This window comes from Podarcis gaigeae (genome assembly GCF_964106915.1).
Source record: "Podarcis gaigeae genome assembly, chromosome: 6".
In the NCBI taxonomy this organism is placed as follows: domain Eukaryota; kingdom Metazoa; phylum Chordata; class Lepidosauria; order Squamata; family Lacertidae; genus Podarcis; species Podarcis gaigeae.
The window spans coordinates 42,560,548-42,576,349 of NC_139682.1; the positions used below are offsets into that span (position 1 = coordinate 42,560,548).

The 15,802-nt window shown below is 42.3% G+C and overlaps 1 protein-coding gene across 18 annotated transcripts in view; it reads right to left on the bottom strand.

Moving 5' to 3' along the window:
* Positions 1 to 15,802, bottom strand: part of ATP2B4 (ATPase plasma membrane Ca2+ transporting 4) — a 168,430-nt gene that overhangs the window by 47,944 nt on the left and 104,684 nt on the right. For 11 of the 18 annotated variants that reach the window (XM_083744842.1, XM_083744851.1, XM_083744843.1 and 8 more), the window contains 4 exons: positions 6,935 to 7,192; positions 5,615 to 5,740; positions 4,667 to 4,792; positions 657 to 692 (listed from right to left, as the gene is read on the bottom strand). In XM_083744842.1, coding sequence (XP_083600968.1) covers positions 657 to 692; positions 4,667 to 4,792; positions 5,615 to 5,740; positions 6,935 to 7,192 — 546 coding nt within the window. The remainder of the gene's footprint in view (positions 1 to 656; positions 693 to 4,666; positions 4,793 to 5,614; positions 5,741 to 6,934; positions 7,193 to 15,802) is intronic. The other 7 variants (XM_083744857.1, XM_083744847.1, XM_083744858.1 and 4 more) reach the window with 1 other exon arrangement.

Here is a 15,802-nt window from a genome sequence, read left to right on the forward strand (position 1 = left end):
GGTGAAACATATCAGAGAATAGACACTCACTTTGATTCAAAAGGCCATGAGAAGAACAGAGTGTAATGACCAGGTGTGCTGGACCCACCTCAGGCCCCTGATTAAAAAGTAAAGATTTAGGGGTTTGGAGCAGAATGAGATAATAATTGGGGTAATCCTGGGCATTTATGCAGCTTAGCACAATTCCACCAAGCTAAAATATTGTGGGATCCCACAGGATAAGAAGCTGCAATTTCATTTTCAGCACAACCTCACAAATTTAACTGTGGGGGGGGGGGGAGTGCTTTCTTATGTTCCTTGACACTTTTTGCATTTTTGTTTACATCTTGCGTACAGCAGCCTATCCTTTCTTCATGAAGAAATGAACAATTTTTGAAACTTAGGGACTGGAGAAAAATATGTATGTCTAAAACCCTGTCAGCCCTGAAATGCAATGCTCAGCTAGCAGGGGGTGCTGCAACGCCAGATATGGGAAGCTGCCCAGCAAGGACAGAAGTGGTGGGTGGTTAGCACTATGTTAATCATTACACCCTCTTCTAGAACAACAAGGCGAGATCCCGCCGTAGCAACAAAGAGCACAGACTCATGGGAAGAAGGAAGGAGGAATGCTCAGTAGTTAGTGTGGTGCTGGTTCAAAGGATGGAGAGGCTGGTTACCTTTGTTGCGATTTTCGGGGGCTCCGGGTTTTTTACCTGTTCAGACAAAGAGAGAAAGGGTGGAGCACTGAGCACACGGTTTGTGACATCGATGTCCCTGTTGGTGGACACCCGTATGCGGGGGCTCAGTGCTCTCTTGGGGAGGCTGTCGGACATGGGAGGAAAGCTATGCATGACACAGCTGCCACCTGGGCTGAGCACCATCGCAACAGGGCTGGAGAAGTCCAACGTTCCTCACAACTAAAAAGGCCACTGCAAATCCCCACCTTCCAGCTTTTGCCTTCGCTCTAATGGAAGCAGCAAGCAGCTGCAGAAACAAGCATCGCTTCGAATCAATGGAACTAGCCTTGGGACTAATGGATATCAGGGGAATGATGGTGGGGTTTGGTTCAGCTCCCTGCAACAACAAATGGGGAAGCTTATCCTTGGACTTCCATTCCATGTGGAATTTCTAATCTAGAGACTCCCAAACTCTGGTGCATCAGGCCCTCCCTGCCTCCCAAACCCAAATAAAACATCTTCAAAAGCATTAATATAAGGAACCTCTTTGGCTGCTCAGGTTACATTCCAGAGCAGCTGCCAAATGCTAAATAAAATTCTTTGCTACTCCACTTTCTTCAGGAAGGAGATCTTTGTATAATGGAAGAGCAGTACAGAGCTTGCCCAGAACTGTTCCTACTGAGGAATGAATCATATTGGGAGAGTTGCAGATTGACTCCAATCCTCTCTACAGGACTGTTCATAAACAGTGCTAACAGAAGCAGGCAATTAGAATTCATAATATGCCACAGCCATATAAGTCCATGGCCCACAGTGTGATGTAAACCTGCAAAGATCAGAGAGAGCATCCCCTCCAGCAAAGCAGCTTTGCATCATTTTCTTATGGATTTCAGTCTGCCCTCAGCAGACCTGAATAAAGTTTGGCATGCGGATTTTGCCAGATGCAGCCCTTTTAGTTGAGAGTAATTAATCCAGAATAACTACCACACCCTGATTTCCTACCAACCAGTCAATTTATGAACTTAAAAGAATAGGAAAAATCCATCCTTTTACCACTTATTCACTGCCCCAGTTTGTAAGTATGGAACAGCGGTTCAAAAAAGGAAAAAGGAAAAAAGAGTGCATTGGGGCAATAAATCTGCATTAAGTGACTAACAGCACACAACCCTACACACACACACACACTCATGCATAGGTTCCATGGAATTTGATGGGATTTGCACATACATAATTATACAGCCAGACTGAGTGAGGAGTGAATGGTTATCCTGATGGTAATGTTTTGATTTTTAAATGTTCAGGATTCTTTATTTGTATTTTTTTTCCCCAGAAGAGAGAGAGAACCCCACCTCCACCAACATGACTACTTTCTTTATGCAACTAGGGCACATACTGAATAATATTGCTCAGTATCTTTGGGTGGGCTGGGCGGGGGAAGGGGGTCTGTTTTTACTATGGCCAATTAACTGGTCTGCTTGATTCAGCAGCAACAGTTTCTGCAGAGCTCTGTGGGTGTAGAAGCTCTACTAAGCCTTGAGGGTGCAGCTCAATTCATTTTGCATCCTCCAGGTACTAAATGATGTTTTTTGGTGAAGCTAGTAGCTACTACTGCAGGTATTTCAATTTCTTCCAGTTCTGAATTTCCAAAAGGTTAGGAAGAAGAGGCAACTCCTGTGCGTACGAATGCACACACACCTGACTCTCCAACCCAGCTTCATCAATATATTTTATTTTTAGTTCAAGACAACAAAACAAAATTCCCTGGAGAGACAGTGTTGACTCCCATCTGGCTACTGGGGGAACAACAGTCTATTCTCTGCTTCACTCTGTCCCTGTCTGTTTAATGCTTCCGACATTGGCTGTCCATTAGTATTGTTTCAGTGGGGAGGATGCTGGCGATCCCACTGCATGGCTTGTCGGGTTGGGTGCCACTTCTGCTAACTGCAGTGAGCAAGTCAGACCTGTGGGCAGGGTTCTGTTCGTGTAAATGACATGCCAATGTGTTTCGGTGGAAAGTGAGAAAGCATCAAAGCCTTTTTGGGAAACCAAACCTACTCTGAAGAACTGGTTGTGAATTAGATTGGCTTATGTGCCAGCCTAGTCACATGCACGCTGACCTGCTCTAATTCAAATTGACTGCTTTGCTATAAACCAGCTCTGATCATGCTTAGCATTTGAAGTACTGGTGTAGTGCCAGCCCTTATCATGCTTAAGAGTATGAAATCAATGGTAGTTAGGACTGTCTGGACCCAAGCTGCAGTTTGAGTTTATTTTTCTGAAAAATTAGACTAAGAATGACATTCATCTAGTCTAACCCCCTGCAATGCAGGAATCTTTTGCCCAACATGGGGCTTGAACCCACAACTCTTGAGATTAAGAGTCTCATATTCTGCCAACTGAGCTATCCCTTGGTCTGTCTGGGGATGAACAAGTTAACAAATGTATTTGTAAAATGCTACAGAATGTATTCCTTATTACTAATTTCAGTGATAACATGCTCCAAGCAGTGTTCTTCCATCTCTGGTTCCCCACTAGATGCTGTTGGACTCTTAGCCAATGGTTACGGACAATTAGCATTGTAGTCCAAAAATGTTTAGGGACCCAAGGTTGGAAAATACTGCTCTAGTGGACCATGGGCACCAGCCTGCACAGGTAGCTGGTAGAAAGAACAGAATTCTTTCACAAGACACCTCTCCCAATCAAGTTATCCATGAATGATGGCAGAACATATGCATCCTACTGTTCCCTCTATTCCAACTTCAGTAAGGCAGGGGCTTCATAATTTCAGATTACAACAAAAAACAGAGGAGAAATATGTACTTGGTGGCAACGTCTTAGGGACAAGGAGTTTGGGGAGGACTTTGATCATTCCAACGAAGTGTCAACTTCCCTTTCAGGGTTTAGAGAACATGAGGAAAATTCTACTTGATCACACTAAGAGTTCTAAAAGAGAACTCAGACATATGTTTTGGGGAAGCTCAGAAGCAACAATCCTCTGTCCCACTGCTTAACTCCAGCACTGGGTATTCAGAGGTGTAATTCTATCATGACTAAATAGCCATTGATAAACTATTGACTTGTCTTTATCCTAACTAAACTCATTCTCTAAGTGCCTAACCTTATACAGCCAAAACGGCACCATCCACACACAACAGTGAGGTATCAGCAGACTTGGAGGTTTTTAGATGTTATATGCCCAGTCCTGTGGAACGCTCTCCCAACAGAGATTCAGCAGGCATCTTCCAACTTTTAAGCACCTGCTGAAAGTTTTTCTTTTCTGCCAGGCCTATCAAGGCGATAACGGTACTTCCACAATGGTTATAGATGCCTGTTTTTAACATGTTAATGTTTTTATTCTATGATATTATGTTTCATGTTTCTATTCTGTAAATTGCTTTGATATTTTTATGATAAAGTGGTATATAAATATTTCTTATAAATAAATAGCCCAGTGCAAACTGAACATTCTCAATTCCCATGGAATACTGACTGTTGGCATGGGGGGATGGAACTGGATGTTTGAGAGAATGTCATGGCTGGCTGGTTGCTTCCCTATTTGTTCCACTCCATGCTGCAACACTTTGTTGAAATTCCCATGTGTCCCTTTTAAGAAAGCTAACTCTGCCAGCTTAAGAAGGTAGCTCAGTGGAGCAAATCCATGTATTGTTTCTAAAACTAGTTATGGATAGTAGGCCCCAAGGAATCCTGTCCCCACCAACCCCACCCCAACTTTTCAACTTTACTGAGCGGCAGCTGAATAGGAAACAAGAAGAAGTTGCTGGAAATTCACTAGCCTCTTTCATTGGCAATGCCTGTACCGGCTACATCTTGAGTTCACAGCATTGGACGCAGAACTCCCAACATCTCCTCCTCCTAAAACTCACAGGGTTTCAGTTCAGACACTCACACAAAGGGGAGCATGTGTTCCACTCCAGCCACCAAGTGTCAATACACCTAAGGAACTCTCATATGATGCTTCCCACAAAAGCCTGGCTCCAGAATCTTCTTACCTTTCTTGACCTTCTTCTCCTCTTCCCCTTCTCCAGCACCCAGTAGAGTAAAAATGATTCCAGTTTGTGAGTTGATACCCACAGCCGAGACCATCATTCGACCAGAGCCCTCCATCACATGAGTCCCTGTTGAAAAGAGAAGGCAAAATGTGGGGAAAGGCAACCAGGAGGAATGGAGAAAGCACAATGAATTCTGCGAGAAAGTGCAGAGAAAAATAGAAGATGGAGCCTCATTTCTAGGTTCACTTCCGATTTCCAGAGCTTCATGTGTGCGCTGGCTTTGCCATTCATTTCATGTGTGCACTGGCTTCTCCATTAATTTCAATGAAAGCAAAGCATATGCAAATAAGTGCATGCACAGAGCTGGCCTCTCTGGTAAGAAGGAATGGGGAAGCTCTTTCAGATGTGAACTCCATGAGCGAATGAGAGCCCACATGCCCACAACAGATAGCTGGATAAGGGCAACTCAGTTCTTGAGCTACCCTTGCTTTTTCCTTCCATAGATCCCCATGCCGAAGAAAGGCATCAGGGATGTTACACAGAATGAATTATTTTGTTGGGCAACGAATGGAGCGTCATACTCCAGCGCACATCACCATGTGCTTACTGAGAATGAAACAGGAGGAAGAAGCCTGTTATGCTGGCAGTTCAAAGTGTGCATGCTCCTCCAGCAGAGGATCAATCTTTAGGCCTGTCAACATAGCACCTCATTGCTCAGAGTGAAAGAGGATAATCCTGTCTATAACGTCCTAGAGCATCACAACATAACTTCTCTATCACAGAAAAGCTTATGGAATCTCCACTAAGGATGGCCAGCAGGGCATGGATAATTACAAGCAGATGCCCCCAGGATAAAAAGAGCTCAAACACAACACCAAATGGGCTGGAGTTCAACTTATTGTCCCTAATGTATACCAGGATCCGAGTTGGCAATCATGACAGACTTACCAGAAAGCAGCATGGGGTCTTTATCCAGAGATTTCTTCACTTGGTCTGACTCCCCAGTCAGAGAGCTCTCATCAATTTTCAGATCATTGCCTTGGATCAGGATCCCGTCTGCTGGCAACAAATCACCTGGAAGAAGCAAAAATCAACATACTCTCAAGAGTTTCCAGCTATTCTCCACCAAACCTGAAGTGACTCCATTTTCACTAATTTCTGAGATCCAGAATCTTGAAAGGGGAGATACACCAAACTTGCATTTCTACATATAAAATAATATGGCATTAGTGAATAAGTTATGATTATGCAATAAGGAATGTAATAGGGATGAAAATATGGAAATAAGACTTACTTAAATATTTTAACAGATAATGAGATTTGAAAGAGGATAGGGATTTGCTGAATCTGATGGTAAACAGGAACACAAGGAAGGGAGGTGTGGGGAAGCCAAGAAACAGGGTTAAGAAATTCAGAACCTTAAAGGGAAAAATGCTTATTATTTCTTTTTTATGTATTCTTTATTTTCTTTGCTTTATGTTTTGTATTGTTTTATTTTTTATATGTTCTTATGTATCTCTCTAAAAAATCTTAATAAATATCTTATAAAAAAACAAAAAACTTGCATTTCTACAGAAAGACAGGTTATGGGGTTGGTGTGATGCTTGCAGGAAAGAAAGTTCAGAACAGATATAGACAGTATGCGGGTTTTCAGGCAGGCTAATAACTGGGATGCGTTAATATGAATCTGAAGGAATCTGATGTTTTCATCTTCAACCTTATTTTTTGGCTCAGAAATCTTATTTGCACAACTACTGAATACCCATGAGTGACCTCAGTGCTAGGTTCTTCATACTACACAGCCGTTTCCCTCCTCACTTCTTTCTAGAAATGCCCATCTTCAAATTCTGTTGGTCAGAAATAGGAGGGAGAGTTAAGGAGAAAGAGGGCTAATGGATTTTTGGTGTATTGTTGGAAGATGGGCATTTCTCTGACCAACTCTATAATACACCAAAAATCCATTAGCCCTCTTTCTCCTTAACTTACTGTTAGATTCCCCATCCCTGCCGTTTGCCCATAATATCTTCCCACATCATTTTTCACCTCCTACACCATACCAACACAACACTGCCCCAGCTGCTCTCATAACTTTCAGGCCTATCACACCCACCTCTATCCTCGGGAATGAAGTTCTCTGATGGATAAGAGACATTTCCACTGCCAGTGCAGAACATTCACATAGCTCAGGGATAATAACGAATGACAAAAACACAGTGACATATGGAAAGAAGGAGCAGATTGTCCAGCCAGTTACCGTATTTCACTCACCATACTTGATCTGAGCAATATCCCCCACCACAATCTCAGCCACGGGGATTTGGATAACCTGCCCCTTCCGGATGACCGTGAACTTCTGTTCCTGTTCGATCCGACTCTGGAGACCCCGGAACTGCTTCTCTTTGCTCCAGTCATTGAAGGCCGTGACCAGCACCACAATAAAGACCGAGAAGAGGATGGCTGCCCCTTCAATCCATCCAGCTTGAGCCTCACCTTCATCCTCTACTCCAGCTGCTGCTTGCCCACACACTGCCATGGGATGACACACAGAGAGAGAGAGAGAATGTTTTCAGTAACAAACTTACTTTTACAGCCACTCTCTGCCAGTTGCCCTTCACAAAAAACCATAAAACAGAATTATTTGTTTGTGACACTAGCATAATACTTGTTACCTGCCCATATTATGATGAGCAGGTAGTGAGACGAGGGAAGTAATAATGTTCTCCAAACCATTAATACAAAATAAGGAAGGAACTAGTCTGGGTTTTTTTTTGTAACAAGTGCCCTTGGTGAGTCCCTTTGAAAGCAGAGGAAGGCACATTGCACTAGAAGCTCAGAATGACAAAGAGTCGAAAAGGGAGGAATTATTTTTATCCACATAATAAAGGTCACTACATAGCATATTAACACATTTTCAAAAGCATAAGTCTAAAACCCTCTACACACTGACCAAAAGTGAATCCTGCTGGACACAGCAGGACTTACTTCTGAGGGAAAATGTGTTAAGATTGGGCCTGGAGCCTTGTAGCTGGACAGTGGCAAGGAAAGTCTGTGCACAGCTGATGGAAAACTCCTATTCATTGAAGGAGACATGCTCAGGGACAGCCCATTCACAAGGCATTAAATGTCTTGATGACACCGACCAAGGACATTTAAGCAACATAAAATAACAAAAGTACCACTTGCTCTTTTCTCAATGTCATTCTGGCCCTTTTATTGCCCTTTACTCAGCTATTCCAAACCACCTTGGCTCACAGGTTCAACATTACTCTGTCTCTGAAAGGTCATACCCATACAAAACCATTAGGAAAAATGGTTTCCTCTCATGGTTTGACTTGTTACCCCACAAAGCTGTCCCACCCCCAAATTCAGGGGAAACGAGGAAAAGTCCACAAACCAAAGCAAACTGTCAGAAGTTTCTCTCTGACCCCCCAAACCCCAAAGCCATCCCCAACACACACCTTAACTTCTCTCCTCTCCATCCTTCCCATCTTAGGGAAGCAGTAAACAACTGTACCTAGTACCCTAGATCATGAAGACTGTAATTTCCATGCAGCTGAAAACATGTGAAGGGTCTCAGATGAAAACCTTTGGTGGAATTCAGTGTCGTGTTGATACAATTGTGCCACCAATACAAGCATTTCTGCTTGGCCGGTGCGGTGATCTCCCCTTCCCACACCCACCCACACTGTTCTAGGGGTTCTCCTGACCCCATTACAGCAGATTTGGGAGAGGCGTGGGCTGTCTGGGAGGGGCACCCTCTTGTGCTACCAGGAATCTCTGTGCTGGCTTCCACTAGCCTACCATATTGCTTAAATCTGGCTCTCTGTGTTCGCAGTGACTTCAGATGTGAAGGCTCTATCATTAATGATTGCCTGTTTGTAGGAGCGGATCACTTGATGTTGCTATCACCAAGTAATGAATACGCAAGCATGAGCCAGCCCCTGGGATCTTAAAGTTGTTTATTACTGTTTTATGTGTATTCTACCATGTTGGAAGCCACCCTGATTTTAAGATGGGTGAGATACAAATAAAAATAAAATCAAGTTACCCATATGTCAGAAGCAGTGCCAAAAGATGACAGCAGGTGCCTGCAAAGTGGATGGCTCCAGATAATTCAGGCAAATACCCAGATGTTATAGGGTGGGGCAGAAACCTCCCCAGGGCCACCAGCTAATCCAGTTTGGGGAAGATTTTTTCCCCAAGCCCAAATACGGCTCACAGCAATTACACTGTGTATACATTTGCAACTACACTGGAAAAATCTGGGAATATTTTATTTATTAAGTTGTTGTTTTTTACTCCTTTCCACTTAAAGTAGCACTCATAGCAGCTTACACTTAAAATTGCAATATAAAACCCTTCAAACTATATGAAAACAATAGCCTAACCCAGCTCAACCCAAATGCAACAGCTGTAACACCAGAAGATAACAAAAATGGGTGAAGAGGACAGTGTTTGCTGACATATAAAAGAAATTGATGATGGTGACAGGTGAATTTGTCTGGGAAGGGAATTGCACCTTTGGAGCGTCACTACCCAAAACTACTTTCAGGTGGCACTGTTTACAATGGCTTTTGCTAATTAAACAGAATTAATTTTGAGTGTGTTTATTGTGCACAGGAGCCACCTAAAAATAATGCCATCTGAGAAAAGAGCCTGACTATAATCATGGTTGTGGGAAATTTGACTCCCTGCAGGTTCAACATGCAAGAACAGAACGTGGAATGTAGCACAGAATTTGGAATCTTGAGAACTTTCAGGGGGAGTATTAAGGAAGAATACTATGAAATGTATGAAGCCTCTACTCCTGCAATCTGGCATCATCACAAAATGGCCCACAGCAGTATTTCACGTACATATGTACGTACGTATGTACGTACGCACGCACGCACACTGCTTTTGATCTCACTGTTTTCTTTAGTGCTGACATTATCAAAACCAGCACTGCACTTTAAAAATCACAGGACTTAGACCGGGCTGCTAAGAACAGCCTGCTTTACCTGACGAATTTTTAGGGGAAATATTTAAATTTTATTTATTTATAAAATTATTTATATACACCACACTGTATTGTAAAAATAGTAGGTCCTTGGCCAGGGTCTTGTTAGTCTGTTAGAAACATCTACATCAAAATGGCCTTGATCTCACTTTTCAGGAAACAAATCAAATCAGGTGAGAGCAAGTCCAAATATCTGTCACTGTTCTGTAACCTTTCTGCAGGCCACCTGAATAGAGCTTGCAGGCCACCATCCGAAAACCTTTGTTCATCAGAGCTCTGTTGATGTGCAGCCCTTTCACTTCTCCATTGTTATGTAAGGAGGAAAATTGGACTAATCTTTACTGGAAACCATGCAGCATGCAGAAAAGGAGAGAATTATTACTAAATTCCCCAAACTGCAGAGATAATATCTTTCTAGACAACAAAAAGACATCCTCTGATCAACTTGCTTTCATCCATGAGCCTGATGGATGCTGCTAAAGGCTTAGCGTAAAGCTTTTTGAAATGTCCATGGAGGTTCGTCCACACAGCAGGCAGTAACTGACGCAATTATAAACACATTAGCTGGTAAAGGTAAGCTCTATAAAAAGACCAGCTTGCTGAGCAGCAAGGGCCACACTGGAAATTTGCCGTGAGCCGTGGGCTACGTCTAGTTTCAGATTTAATTGTGTGGAATGTGAATGGTGGTCATAATCTTGCAGCAGGAGAGCCACTTAAAATTGTGGGGTTCTTGGTCCCAGACCGCTTAGTGGGCATATTACATGAAAATTTCCACAGGAGTGTGGATGTCTGTTGCACGTTAGAGATGAACAAATTTCACTGTGGCATAAGCACTCCTGAATGGCTCAAGTAATGTAAATGGTGGAGTTAAACGGAACAGAATGCAACAGCAGAGCCTGTGACAATTCTGTTAGAGCTTACATGCAGGCCACTTACATGCCACTTCACATCAGTAGTAATTGACCAACCATATTAGAGCAGTTGAGGAAAGCAGCAATTCAACTACAGCTTATCAGTGTGGTTCCATACACACCTATTTAGGAGATATCTCCATTGCATTCAGAGAAACCTACTTCCAGGTGAGTCTAAATGGATGTTAACTAAGCCCAGTGGCCCTTCACAGCAGTAGTGATGAGCAACCTTCTTCCTTATGCACCTGCCCATATACTGAAGCCATCATCAGGGACCAGGGACAAGGTGCTTCTGCTCTCTGAAATTAGGTGGATGTCTTGGTGGAAATTAAGTGGAAGCCTTCTTGGCTGAAGCACCTAGCCCTCCCACCCCATGGAGACACTTGGCAACCAATCCTATGTCTTCATGGTGCCAGGTAAAGATAAATTCCATCAAATTGCGATCTAAATTGGCTTTATTCTGCCTCCATGATATTCTCATGTGTTTTAATCGTGCCTCTGCTATCTTAATATGTTTGGTATGTTGTTTTGATATGGTTTCAATTACTCTTATAGATTGTTCGCTGCCCTGAGAGTATATTGCTGAAGGGCACAGCAGACATATTAAAGAAAGTAAAAAATATGTAAATCTTCAGAGAGAGAAAAATCCTGTGCTAAATTTTGTATCCAGAGGAGCAGAATGCTACAACCTCTTCATATGGGTGTACATATGTAAGTTCAACAAATATGCACATAGTTGCTTCTTTGTGTTATTTAATCTTCTTGTGCTGGTCATTAGCAGCAAAGAAATCTGCAATTCACTGAAGCCCTGCCACTTGCTCATTCAAATCCTACTCATCTGAAGTTTCATTAGGCACTGCCCACATACTTTCATTCAAGCCTATTTACACAGTCATAAAATCTAAAAAAAAATAAGCTTTTTTTTAAAGAAAAAATGAATTCTAGGTCCAGTACCAAATTCTGTGCATGCGCTGAAGCATGGAATAAACAGCAACCTCTCCCATAGCAAATCTCATGTCTAAAAGCATTGTGGGAGAAATGATCCTACTCAAATCTACTGGAGCATTGGTTATCCCATGAATTTGAGAGTGGCGAACAGATGGAATGTACAATCCCCTCCCACATGAAGTCATGGGAGTGATTTGTGGGACCAACCTAGAGTAGACTTCTCTTAGCTGGTGTCCTTTAGGTATTTAAACTACAACTCCCATCAACCCCTGTCTTCATGGCCAAGAATGGTGGGAGACTGCAGGCAGGATAAGACCAAGGCATGCGAACATGACAAATAACATCTGGTGGGTTCCAAGTTGGAGAAGAATGAGTTAATGGAGGTCCTGTGAATTTAATATATATTCATTTATTCAAACTATATATCCCTTAATGGCAATAGTCTAAGTGGCTTACAAAGATGCAATGCAAAAAATAAAAATCAGTTAAAATTATAAAATCAGACGTCAATAAAAATGCCTGCTTGGATGATGATGATTTTAAAACCATTAGGCTCTGGAAGTTAAGCAGAGAGGGGCCTGTTTGACCTCAACTGGAAGGCAGTTCCATAAAATAGAGCCCACATTACTAAATGCATGGCTCTTAGTGGCTACCAGTCATGTACCTGAGCCACGGGAACAACTAACACAGACTCACCTGAAGTCCTCAGTGATCAGGCAGGGATATAAGGGATTTAACAACTTATGAGAGACTTAACAGAAAAAGCATTTTCATTCCCTTCCCCTATATCCATATGCCAATAAAATATGTCTCTTTATTCTCTCTGGAATTAATTTTTAGATCCCATATAAGATATGTTAACATATAATTTAACATTTCCCTAATTCAATTTTAATAACAGGGCACAATCAGCTACTTTACTGAGGGGCTTTGGAATGCCTCAGGGCTCAGAGATCACTGGATAGAAGGCCCTAAATTAAGAAGTACAGCTGAAAAAGTGGCACATTTTTGGCAATAAATCTAAAGCGCTGCCACAAATTGATCTTTCAATAAGAGACATTTAAGAGCAAATTGATAAGCTAGACAGCAATAAGTCACACAGAACAGATGGTATTCACTCAAAAGTACCAGAGATCAGAACAATGAAATTAAAAAAACTGCTAACTGTATAAAATCAGTTTATGTGGCAGAGGTACAGAAGGCAGCCATTGTAATGCTGCATTCTATGTGTGTATGTGTGTGTCTTACAGGCTATAAAGTTGTTTGTGGAACTGTAGGACAGTGAGTCACTCTAGTCCCAGAAAAATCAGTGAAAATTGTAGTAGTCAGAAGAGAATTGGTATAGTCCACCCACGGGATGACCTTATAGAGCAGCCACATTAAAAACAGCTCCTGCTAAAAGCACATTTAAGATAAAGGCTCAAGATATGCCTTAGGCGAGCACTAAGGCCTGTAAAAATACACAGGGACCAGGATACAGGCTGACAACAGGGTCAGGATAGAAACAGACCCAGGACCATTTGTCAAAGGGAACACCAACCAAGTGCTGAACAGGATACGGGCCCAGAGAGGAACTTAAGCCAGCACTCAGGCTCCAAGAGATGATAGACTCAAGAAGAAACTAAGACACATTTGACAAGATGGGAATCACTGGAAGACTCCTCAAATGCCCAGGTGAGCACCAAAGCTTTTGAGCAGCTCCAAAGAAAAATGGTTTTCAAGGAAGGGCAAGTAGGAATATCCTTCAAGGCACAGCTTCCTGGAGCTAGAGAAGGTCAAGACAGGGGAAGGAAGACAGCACATGAAAAGATGAAGAACTGAGGGCAGGAGAAATAATCTGGATCCATGGACAATAATAGCAAGAGATGTGTGCAGTGTCTATCTGTCTTAGTGAATCAGGCTATATTCTGGGATAGCCAAGCATAAATGGAAGTTCTCCAGGACTGAGCATTGGACCTGGAAACACCATGGATCCTCTGGAATCTCCCCATGCTATTACCCAACTCCTAATACTTCCTCATCACTGCCCTTCTCCCTTGTCTTCTTCCCTCCTGGACAAACCATTTTTCCAGGCTGAGAGAGGGCAGCTTAATTTATGCTGCTAAGCAACTACCAATGACAAATGGTTAGATCAGCTGCTTGACAGTTCTTGACCACTATGGGGTAAATATCTTGCTTACTAATGTGATGGCCCTGTGGATGTTGCTGTACTCAAGACAAGCAAGATGACCACCTCAAAATATTATGACCCAGGACACGGCCTGGAACATGGCAATAAGAAACACCAACATGGGCAGCAGGATAAATTCTAGGGAAGAGACATTGTGCCTATCTCTGTCACTACAGCTTCTTAGTGAAGAACCTTCTGGACTGATTCCTCCCAGGGTGGCCATTGGTTCCTCCTGGACAGGAAAGAGTGTAAGAGAGCTTCCTGTTTCAGTGCAACTTTGCTCTGGTGTGTTATGAGTTTCTGGCTTTCAGTCCTGCCTTCTGGTTTGCCCTCTTTCATCCCAACTGCTCTTCAGTCTGGACTCCCAGTTCCTGACTCACTCCAAATGTCTGCCCACGGCCCAGCCCTGACAACAGGATGACCACCTACTCCAGGTCTAGTCACAAACTGTGACACTTACCTGGCAAGTGAGGGGAACATATTTCTAGCATTGCAGGCATTGTAAATGATGCTGTAGGATGATAAGGATAGACTGAATGGAACAATTTTACAAAAAAACCAAAATGACTTGGCAGTGAAATGCCAAATGAAATTCAGTGCAATGAGTGCAAAGTAATGCTCACTGGAAACGACTATTTAATGTAAGCATAGAATATCGAGCTCTAAATCACCACTCAGAAAACAGATTTTGGAGTCATTTTTCATTGCTGAAATAAACAATGCACCACTGTAGCTATGAAGGTAAGCCAAGAGGTTAGAAACTATTAGGAGAAAAGAAAGGGGATGGCGAGAGAACAACACAAGAAAAAGCTAACAATGCCCATATCAAAAATCATTGCTGCTGTGTGCACAACTTGATTCCATGAGCTGTTCTATTATATCACACACAAAAAGAAGGCAGAATAGAGCTGGAGGGGAGCAAACTGTTGAGAACAGGGAACAAAAAATATCAATGCCAAGGATAATTTCCATTATGAGGAAATCCCTTAAAGTCTTAACAGTACTTGTCCTTTGAGGGATGGCATCCACAAGGAAAGGGCAGAAAAAGTGAATGAGGAACTTGAATTTTTGTCTGGTCTCTATGATGGTATCTTGCACAGATGGAGATCCATCCCATCATTAGATTTCCCAAGAAAACAAGTAGGGAGCAACTCAATGAAATCAACCACTACCAACTTTCATGAAAAATTGTTTTTATGTAATGCACTGTTAATCTATAAAACTCTTTGTCAGGGATTTGTGGAGGCTTTTAGAATAACAGATGAAAAATAAAAATAAAGGACTCCCTTTATTTGTGCCAAAGTGATCATCAAAGCTTTAGAGTATCTCCAAAGATAAAAACTTCCAGAGTAGGAATATCATTCAAGGGCTAGATAAGATCCAGACAGGAGAAGCAGAACAAGTGCATGGCAAGAAGATTGTTGGCTGCTACCATGACAATAAGAGTATACAAACTCCCCACTCCCTTAAACCTCAAGCTCTTTCCTGCATTCCGTCTAGTCTCTGTCAGTCACAGGACACTGGATTGAATTAATCATCGGTCTTACTCAACGTGGAATTCTTAACTGATGGGTTCTGTAGGAAACAGCCACTGTGAGGAAGGCTAAGTCAAGACGCCCCGCTGATAATGGTAGTAACCCACAGGTTAGCAAGAAGAGTCATCACAAGCTAGCCAAAATCAGTAAGTCATGGCTCAGTTATTTCCTAACCAGAGGCTACTAAGGTATAGTTTAGGGCTGGGGTTGTTGGGCACTGTGGTCTAAAATATCTGGAGGACACCAGATTGGTGAAGGCTGTTTTAGAGTCAGTGGTCAGCACTCACCTAATCCCAATGTATTTATCACCCTTCCTATGCTTTTAAAACATCTTTGCTAATGCTGTTACAAAATTATTTCAAGTAAGAATAATTTGTTTTTTTCTTACATGCTCTTAATTTTGGACACAGTATGAGCGAACACCAACAAGTACATTTAATGGCTTTCTTCCCACCTTCCCTTATCTCTGTGAATGAGAAATACTCTGCTCGAGAATGGACTAATTACATATCAGATTGACCATAACAGTGTCTTTTCTCTTGTGCTCGAAACTATTATTGGGCTGTATCTCCT